This window comes from Hypomesus nipponensis, chromosome 28, assembly GCF_054491055.1.
Source record: "Hypomesus nipponensis isolate SF chromosome 28, ASM5449105v1, whole genome shotgun sequence".
NCBI classification, from domain to species: domain Eukaryota; kingdom Metazoa; phylum Chordata; class Actinopteri; order Osmeriformes; family Osmeridae; genus Hypomesus; species Hypomesus nipponensis.
The window spans coordinates 5,979,715-5,989,889 of NC_140388.1; the positions used below are offsets into that span (position 1 = coordinate 5,979,715).

The following is a 10,175-nucleotide window of genomic DNA, read 5'->3' on the forward strand; positions in this document are numbered from 1 at the left end:
AACAGCATTGCTGGCATGGCTGTGCGAACACAGAACGTGTCACAACAGGAGCGTGTTTTGAATGGGGCCGCTGAGCGTGCGTTTGGAGTGTGAGTGCACCAGGTTAAGCTCTTACTGCCCGAGTCCTTGTGCTTCTTTGTTCAGCAGAAGCACAGCTAGCCACCCACGGAAAACTCAATATTTGATCTTCAATTACCGTCAGGCTCTCTTTGCGGTTGTGAAAGTGTGTGTGTGTGCGCGCGAGAGAGACGGAGAGGAAGGGAGAGGGAGGGAGGGAGAAAACGGCCGAGGAAATGCTGTTTGAAAAGGCGTATATTTACATAGCGAATACACTATCGCGGTTACATTATCGCTCCAATTACCTCAAACTGTCATCATTTTGCTAACAGCACAGACTTTCAAACTGTTGTCTTGTGTCCCTGCTCCATGTGTGTTGCTCCAACAGTGGTCCCACTCAGCCCTTTGCCCATCTGAAAAAGGTTCCCCTTGGGCACAAGCACTTCTGCATAGGTAGACATTGTCTTATCGCCTGGTTCAAAGCACCTAACTTGCTGGATTTCAGTATTTACCAGCTGGCAACAACAGGCAGGCAGGCCTTTCGGACCCTGTTTATCTAGGCAGAGAAAGGCAGGAGTCAAGTTGATGGTAGTTAGGTGAGGTCAACCTCGCGGGCAGTGCCAACTCTAGCTTCAAGTTGGCTGTGACCTGCCCTTTCCAGACATCTGACCATGACCCACAGGCTATCTTTCCCCCAGATAGGAAAACAAAGAAACATGACATGAAGTTCACAGGCTGGTTTAGCCTTCTGATGTTTGATACTTTGGTGAACGCAGTCACGGGCCTTATCTAGGCCTGGAGTCACAACACACACCTACTGATTCACCACACTCACATGGGCATTGAGTTCTGAGCTCTCTCGATTTTGTTGTGGGTTCCAAGAATAGCACACTTCCATATTGACAAGATTGTTTAGGAGTTGTAGTCTATTTTTCGAGAGCCTAGCTGGGCTGAATTGGCTGCATCCTGCTGCCTGCCTCTCTAAATGCCTGTCTCTCTACCTTGCTGTCTGTCTGCATGTCTCTCTTTTTCCTCCCATGCAGCCTGTCTCTCTGCTTCCTGTCAGCCTGTCTCTCCATCTTCCTGTCTGTCTGGCGGTCTGTTTCTCTGCCTTTCAGTCTGTCTCAGTATGCTAAACGCCTCTTTAGAGTTGCAACAACCACCTGATTGTGCTAATCCCTACAAACTCCTGACTGTGAGCCTAAGTCCCCGGGGGATGGGGGGGGGGGGGGCGGATTGGAAACAGACAGGGAAAGAGCAACACCACCCCCCACCACCACCACCGCCACTCCCTCTGACCCTGACCCCTACGCAGGGCTTGGTAGCCTGGAGGAAAGATAGTCTTCAACCACACTGAAAGAAACACTGCGTACAGACCCGAATCCTGCTCTGGACCACGTCTGAATCCTACAGATAGCAGTGTTGTATGGGGAGGAGATGGGAGAGAGAATTCAAACTGCCATCTGTTGTACCCGTGCTGGTGTCAGTGCTCAAGCTACGGCCTGTTTATATGAAAACATGCTTGATTTATGGACATTCCTTTTAAGCTGTTTATGTTCCTCTGGTGCGCGCGCGTGTGTGTGCGCGCCTGTAGATTTCATGTATTTTGACGAGGGAGGACAGGGGGAGAGGGGAGGGGGGGCTCTGGTATATTTCCACCACTCAGGACTGATGCTACCTCATCTGCCACATGTACAGGAAGTGAAACCATGGTGATGTGGGACTATGTAAGCCATGACGCGAGTTCCCAGCTCTCTCCAGATCCGGTGACTTTCTCCTCAGGGCTGTTTTTAATGCTGCTTCTAATGCTGACTATATTGCTGCCTCTAATGTTGCTTCTATTGCTATATATATATATATTGCTGCCTCTATTGCTGCCTCTAATGTTGCTTCTAATGCTGACTATATTGCTGCCTCTAATGTTGCTTCTAATGCTGTCTCTATTGCATCTTCTAATGCTGACTATTGCTGCCTCTAATCTTGCTTCTTTTGCTGCCCCTAATGCAGCCTCTAATGCTGCCTCTATTTCAGCCTCTAATTCTGGGATAATAGCAGATAGAACCTCAACAGAGCCCCCCCCCCCCCCCCCCCCCAGGAGACTCATCTTCCTGTCATCGACTGGACAGTTTCTCTCTATCAGGACCTTCCTGCTTTTCTGTCTGCGGAGGAATGTTGTCATCCTCAGGTGGTGACCGAGGCAACGCTGCCTGCGTCAATCGCCATGCTGCGTGACAAGCACTCCAAGAAGTCTTTATACCTCATGTATCAGCGCTGTCATTGACCACACACCCACCCACATCCAAACTGTAGTCGAATGAGGTCGTTCAACTGTCAAGTTCCATGACAAAGAAGGCAGCTCTCCTTCCTCTGAACAGGAATTGTGTTGTGGTGCCATTTCAGGTTTAACCAGAACAAACGAGAAAGCAGCTTGTTTTACTGGTCACTTCCTCTTCCTTTTCACTGACATACCTTTAACTGCCAGATCGTTACACTCTACGGTGAGGAAAGTGGATACTAACAAGGAAAGTGTAAGTGGATATTAACAAGGAAAATGTAAGTTACTTACTCTTTCCTTGTTAGTAGTATCCAATTTCCTCACCTGAACCGTTGTAACCCTTCCACAGATGTGCATACGTGTGACCCTGGTGCACAAATATCCTGCTTGTACGTGATGCCAACACTTGAATTCCCACCACCAGACCCCAGTCCCCCCCTTTAAGGACAATGCTCCTTAGACTGGGCTTCACACCACAGGACAGACACGGTTCCCAGAATGTGAGGAATCTCTGTTGCCAGGGGTGACTGTGGAGAAGGACTTCTTGTGCTCTGCTGTTTGTTTTAGCTGAGGGGGTGAGATGGTTAGCCAGCGTGGACGTGGGGGAGGGGGGCGTCTGTGCTTGTCGAGGGCTCTGTGACCCAGTCTTGAGAAACCAACCTGCCTCCAGGGGTCCTGGTCTCCACACGTACACTCCATGTTTGTCTGCTGACACTTTCTCTCTCACACACACGTCCGCCGATTACTCTCTTTCTTTCTCTCTCTCTCTCTCTCTTGCGCAAACAAGCACACGCACACTAATGCCTTGCTGACGCATAACAATTACTGTCTTCCGGAAAGACGACATGTTTTACTCTCGCAGAAGTGTTGCTCCTTGTTGCAATTGTAAGGGATGACAGCTTAAACCATTGAGTAGGTTTAACATTGGCAAGGGGTGGGGCGATCATTGAGAAGTTGTGCCTTCACACAGTTAAAAGGCTAAACGACTCTTTCCATTAGTCACTCCATTAAACAAGTCTTTGCGAGCTTGCATTGCCCATTAATGATTGAATGTGATCCAGGTGATGGGTTTTCCATGGCCAAAACAGGAAGTTGACAAGAGCAGCAACAGATGCTGGCCTGCTGAGAATGTGTTTTTCCACAGTGAATTATTCATCCAATGACACCGTCTCTGGAACTAAGACTGAACCTAACCCTGCTGAAGACCATTATCCAGGACTAGGACTAACCCAAACCAGAACTCGAGTTTCTGGGACAAAGACTAACCCATACCTGAATACCAGTCTCTTGGACTAGGACTACCCCAAACTTGAACACCAGTTAGGACTAATAAGGGTCCTAACTAACAACCATAGGGAATTCTGTCTCTTTTAGGTCACTAAGAAGCATTGATGCTGAAGCATACCCCACCCCCTTCTGCTACCGCTACTTCAACCCCAAGCTTCCCTCGAGGATTTGGGGGGGGGGGGGGGGGGCATGTGATTGTCGACCGCCTGCACTTTATGGTTCCCCATTCATTCTGAATCATGCCTCGGTTTCCAGTCAGATCTGCCAGCTCGTCTCTTGCTCTGCCTTTTTTAGACTCGGAGCCAGTGAAACCGAGAGAGAGAGCGAGAGAGAGAGCATCAGAGCGGTGTTCCCCAGAGTAAGCCTGCAGCTGTGTGTCCCTCACCCCCCTCAGCTCGGCTCTCACAGCGCCCCGGAAACGCCCTGGTGGACCATGGCCGTCGCAGGGTTGGACGTCTGGGCAGACTCTCCCGAGAGGTGGTCAGCCTTCTCCTGGAGAGCCAGCTGGCCCTTAGGCCCCCACCAGACACCCATAGACCCTTCCAAACTCCCCAGCCCCTTAAGAGGACTGCAGAGCACGGCAACATGAGACCGTCCATGGGATTAACCAATTCAAGCCACAAGCGATGACAGCGTGATATTAGCTGGACCGGTGGGACGCTAATTTAAGGGTTGAACTTTGACACCTAACGCTGTCCGACCTCATGTTCGACAGGGTTGGGGAGGACAGGACTCGATGTTCTGCCTCACAACGCTCGACGAAAACATGAATTAGCGACGCCCAGACTTGTATGTTCCTCACCACTGCTATTTGCTTACGGAGTGCAGTTTTGTCTCAGCTCTGCCAAAGCTCAAAGATGTTATCATATCCATGAAAGCCGTGCTGTTCAGGAAAAAACTGAAGCTTTTGAAGTTTTCACAGGTAGACCACATGACACAGCACTGCAAACCCAGTCTGAGAGTGATAGCAGTCTGCAGACTGAGAGCTGATTGGTCACGTTCACATGCTGACGAATCCTGAAGGATCTCTGGGTTTGGTGTCGATTCCGGCATGGCAGAGATCTGAGCCCTGTTGAGAGGACTCAGGGCTTTCTCACTTTCATCTGAGCAGCTGTGATCTGGTTTCAACTTCTGGTGTGGTTAGTGGGTAGGAGACAGGATGCTGCTCACTGTACTCTTCTAGAGAAGTTTGCGTTGGGAATGCGTCACACCGAAGATTCATCACACCGAAGGTTCAGTGCAAAACACAGAAATAAACGCAGTTCCACCTCAGCCTAAAACCAACGTTGTTATTGTGTTTGTAATCCAATCAGTCCCAAACATCACCTCCACGAACACCACTTCACCGATATCTGTCAGATGCACTGAAAGTTGCTAGCATTATCGACTCTCGATTATTAGCTTGCCTGCAAAGAAGACAATGGATTACAGACCAATTACAAGGAGATAAGGTCAATGACATCACAGCAGTAGGTGTTGATTCATTCAGCTTGTGGTGACAGGGCCTCAGTCTAGATGAGCCATTCTCAACCCTGGTCCTCAGGGCCCACTGGCCTGTATGTTTTAGATGTTTCCCAACACACTTGATTCAAATGCATGGGTCATTATCATTCAGGTATGAATCCGGTGTGTTGGAAGAGGAAAACATTCTAGAACATTCAGGGAAGGGGGACCTCGAGGACCAGGGTTGAGAAAGGCTGCTCTCTATCAATAGAGAGCGGAGGGTCATACCATTCTCAGCCCCTTGGAGGGCCATACTATCCTGAGGGTCATACCATCTTCAGCCCCCTGGAGCTGACAAGGCATATTGGGTGGATCCAGTCTACAACACAAGCATGAATGCCTAATGTGATGATGAGATTAGAATGCCTGGGATAGAAAGGGTATCCCCTCCTTCTGTCTTTTTCACTCACACAGACGCATCTGACAGACACCGATACCTTTGGCCCATTTAAGACCCGAGTTTCGACGGTTCTAGTGTTCATTACTTCCAGGAATCTGCGATACTCTAGCTGTTATGCAACATTAGATCCCGGTCCATTTATCAGATAGTGTGTGGTTGTCAGAAAGTGACACAAACTGAGAGCGAATTGAAATGCAAATATTGTCTGCCTGTCTTCCCGTAAACCTCATGCTGATGACCTTTACCCTTTGGAGTGACCTGATGGGAAGGGCTTTAATCCTCCAGTCCAGTGCACCCTGGGTAATCATTGCCCTCGCAGCTCCAACGCGATCGCTGCTATCTTATCCAGAGCAGATAACTGTGCCGTCAGGTGGCCAGGTCCCAGGAGTCTTGCCACGTTCACAACTTCCCTTCAGAGATTAAGAAACGTCCACACTACCATCAAGAGTCAAGAGCACAGGAACAAGCACACTGCCTGGAGTTTCATAGTAAGTCGGACTTAAGAAACGGGTGACAAATTGGACAGAAATACACAATAAGAAATTGTGTCAGCCAAAGCTCAACAAAGTATCAAGGAAAGCCATGCTTTTCCGAACCCTGGCCTTTGATGCCTTGTTTTACGAGTATGCCACATGACCCAGCCCTAAAAACCCAACCTGACTGTAATGAGGGTCAGGCAGCAGAAGCCATCGGAAAGGTTCACGTATAACGGATCCTTTTCTACAGCTCAAGAGAAGTGAAGATGAGACGATCCAAAGACAAAATGCGATGCAAAAGTTTTTTAATGCAGAGATTACTGGCTACAAGGAGAGCGACACTAAGGCCAAAGGTAGAGAACGCCATTTTACATGCTGAGGCGGATTACATACAGAGAACTCCGAAGCGGTATACACAAATAAATAAAATTTGTATTTTCAACGATCAGTCCCATTCCCCTTCAAAATTGACAATTTACACAAAATACTGGATTTTTCACCCACATTTCGTCTTTGCTAGCAAAACAATAGAAATCCTACAAACCCCCCACAAATAATTAGTTATGCCAAATTTACAATGTCAACAACTTTCTCCCACAAGTCAATGCAGGATGACCCCCCTGGTACAGTCCGGCTGTATTAGTGGAGATGACTTTCTTAACTTTAGCCCGAGCATCCACTCAGTGAATCTCCTAATCTCAGGATATGAGAAGGGTGAAATAGGGGCTGTGTTGCATTTACTTGAATGCACTCAAGTCTGTACTTTACTACACTATGATTATATGTATTTATGAAGCCTTTTTGTCCAAGAGAAATGTTCCCGGGGACAAAGTAATCTTGAGATATATATAGAGAGAACTCACTGGTAAAATAGGTTCTTATACATCAATATGAAGCAAATGTTCTGTAGTCACTTAATACTACACTGAATGGCAGGAGAATCAATATTCATGGACTGGGCAGCAGGGGGGGGGGATCACACACTGATTAACTGGGGAAAGAGTTCGTTGGCAAACACGTCATCCCATGACCCCTCGGGGCAGAGGGGGGAGGACATGTCGCTGAAAGGGGAAGGGGACCGCTCGTATCCGGAATCGCTGTAGGCATCCGCCAGGCACGGCGCCTCGTCGAAGCCGCCGCAGAGGGCGGGGGAGGCGGAGAAGAGCCCGCTGCCGTCAGACTGAGACTCGGGGATGTCCACCTCCTCCGTCTCCTCCTTGACGCTCCGACCGTCGTCCTCCTCCACCACCACCTCCTCCTCCTCTACCTCCACCACTACCACCTCCTCCTCCACCAGCACCTCCTCCTCCATCTTGACCTCGGCGACGCTCTCCTCGCACACGCCCTCCACGGGCTTGGTGTAGATGTGGTCAAAGTGGATCAGTTCATTAAGGGCCTCCAGCTTAACTGGTGCGGGCCCCAGAGGCGCAAGTGCGGGGCCCGGTACTGGAGCCCCCCCTCCTCCCAGCAGCAGTGCCTGCTCCTGGAGCTCCTCCCCACCACCCTGGAGGAAGTATTCTGGGTCAAGGATGTCCAGAATGCCCAACAGGAGATCAGACTGGGGGAGGGAGGGAGAAGGTGGAGAAAGAACCAGGGGTTACAACCAGACAAACCAGCTATGGAGGCTCTAACACACACACACACACGACCCATCTTATGGCAGTGTGATGACAGCACTCGTGCTTCATCCCAGGCCGAGCCGGGTCTGTTCCAGAGGATGTGGGGTCGGGTCTGGCCCCACCGTGGGGAGGGCTACTGGGTAATGTAGTTGGGCTCACCTCAGAGTCTGCAGCGTCAGGACCAGCTGGATCCATTGGGACGTCTTCAGGTAGGAGAGGTGGGCCTGCACCTGCTGCGGAGGCACACGTAGCCTGAGTACTGCGGACTCAGAAGACCCCGTCTCCAAACCTGCATCCATCCCACTGGACTCCAGCACCTGGAGCTGAGGAGGGACGCACAGACAGAAAGGGGGAGATAGAGAAGACAGGTAGAGAGGGAGGGAGAGAGAGTGGTGAGTGCTCCTTGAAGTCTATAGGCTCCATGATGTCTGTCGACCATGTGGCTGGTTGTACACCCCCCCCCCTCCTCCTCCTCCACTCATCTTCATCATAATTAGAATTAGTAGGAATCCTCTTACCTTGTCTCTGACCTCCAGGGCGTCCAGCCCTAGCCTTTGCCTCAGATCCTCATTCTCGCTCATGAGGTCGCACGTCTTGTCCCGTAACAGCTCGTTCTCGATGTGAAGCTTCTCATTCTGCAGAGAAGTTGAAAACTTTTAGCTGCCACTTACGTTGCAAGTAAAAAGTGTAGCGTTTCACTCATGAGGAAACAGGATTACTTCTATCTCCAAGTCCAGAACTTGCTGTTCCAATTCTCCCATTTTGGCTTTTTTTCTGTCTCTGGCGGTCTGGGCTGCCACTCTGTTCTTCAGTTTCCTGGAAGGAGGGGGGGGGATACGCAATTTAAGAAACATTCCTTCCGCGATGCTGACTAAACCGATGACAAGACTGAGTTGGTGGTGCTGGGCTATTGCGTAATCTTCGGCCATATTCCTGCCACGCAGGCAGAACAGGATATCCACCTCCTGCTCCACATTCGCAGAACTGGGTGGGACTAGCTAACTGTTACTCAAAATCGGCGTGATAAGGCGAAGGTTGACAGGCAGCCTTTGTAGGGCGAGTACTAAACTTTGATACATGTGGATGCATATAGCAATGGGTTAATTTAGCTAAGTCCGGGGTGTGAACCGGTAGCCTATTTTATAAATATAGGCGACCGCTTTCCATTTAACGTGTGTAAGGCATCCAGCGTCACAGACTTATCACGGGACTTGCCTATTGTTATCCCATCAATCAGTAAATCAATATCGTAGGGCGTAAACCTCCATTGTTATTAAAAAATACAAAGTCTTTGTCACAAACATGCACGGCAAATATTATTTTCAAATTACTGACCTGCGAAGCTGTTTCTCTTCAGGGCTCAAATGTGTGAGTCGCTGTCTTTTGCGCAACGGAGGCCCCGTGGAGGAAGTGGAGTCGGAATCCGACGACGCTTGGTTAGCAGACGACGGCATAACGACCGAGATTGACCGGCTAAAGCCTCCCTGTGTTGAGACGGATGAACCGCTCTGTTTCCCAGATATCAGGAGCACTTTGTGTGTGCCGCCTGACGCCGCTGTGACCACCACCATGTTGGGATATGGGTTGTATAGTTTATAAATATAGGGGTATTATAACTAACGCCCAAAGAAACGTAAGGTTTCCCGGATCTTCTCACCCCTGTAAATTCTCTAATAATAGTGATATGGGTGTAGCACTAGCAATCTATATCTACTGTCGTGGTGAAATCTGATAGGTTTACAGAGTCTGTGATGAAATCACCACTCGCTCTCTCATTGGCCACGCAGCTGATGTAATTTGCATTCAAAGTTTCACCGTGTTTACGTAGTGCTCCGCTATTTCTTACGTTTCGAGGTAATGTCCGTCCAGCCAACGCTTCAATAACATCATAAAAGTTTCCCGGACGAATAATGAGACCAGTAATAGTTTATCTTTGGCATTCCATATAATAATGTGTCATTTTTTCTTCTAATGATTGTTAAGAATAAAACGGTTTTGTCTGATTTGGACATAACGGTGTCTGTAGCCTGAACTCTAAAATTTGGGACTTTTTCAAAACAAATCAACGATTACAGAAACCAACAAGAGAGCAGCAGAGCTTTACATAATAAGCCATTTTGGGCATGTTATTATCTTAATTTAAAGAGTATTATCAATGTATGCATTTCTGTACATAAAAAAAACAAAGATGTGTAAATGTTTGTATAAGGCGTTTTACAGTGAGACTACATGTCCTTTAGGGACATAACTGAGATCATGACGCTTAATTTAGGATACACAATTGGCTTTGATTAAAGTACTAGTGCTTTTTAAATCTTGGCCAAATTAAACCGTTTATGTTGCAGTCCAGCAAAGCTAGGTTCCTATTTGATTGCATTGAAAATACTTCGTTTAAGCTTGAAATGTATTTCCTGAAGACTGTTTCCTGTGTTTCAGGTTATTTTGGAATTCAGTCGAACTATCATGTTGAGAAATGCTGTGCAACCATGCTCTCTCTTTCTCTCTCTCTTTCTCTTTCTCTCTCTCTCTCTCTCTCTCTCTCTCTCTCTCTCTCTCTC

At 48.5% G+C, this 10,175-nt stretch overlaps 1 protein-coding gene across 1 annotated transcript; it reads right to left on the reverse strand.

The window, feature by feature from the left end:
• Nucleotides 1-6,286: 6,286 nt before the first annotated feature.
• Nucleotides 6,287-9,291, reverse strand: xbp1 (X-box binding protein 1). The gene is given in 6 exon segments (XM_084695013.1): nucleotides 6,287-7,556; nucleotides 7,777-7,857; nucleotides 7,860-7,940; nucleotides 8,136-8,252; nucleotides 8,337-8,433; nucleotides 8,953-9,291. Coding segments are annotated over 6 exon segments (1,194 nt in total). The 5' UTR covers nucleotides 9,189-9,291; the 3' UTR covers nucleotides 6,287-6,974.
• Nucleotides 9,292-10,175: the final 884 nt, after the last annotated feature.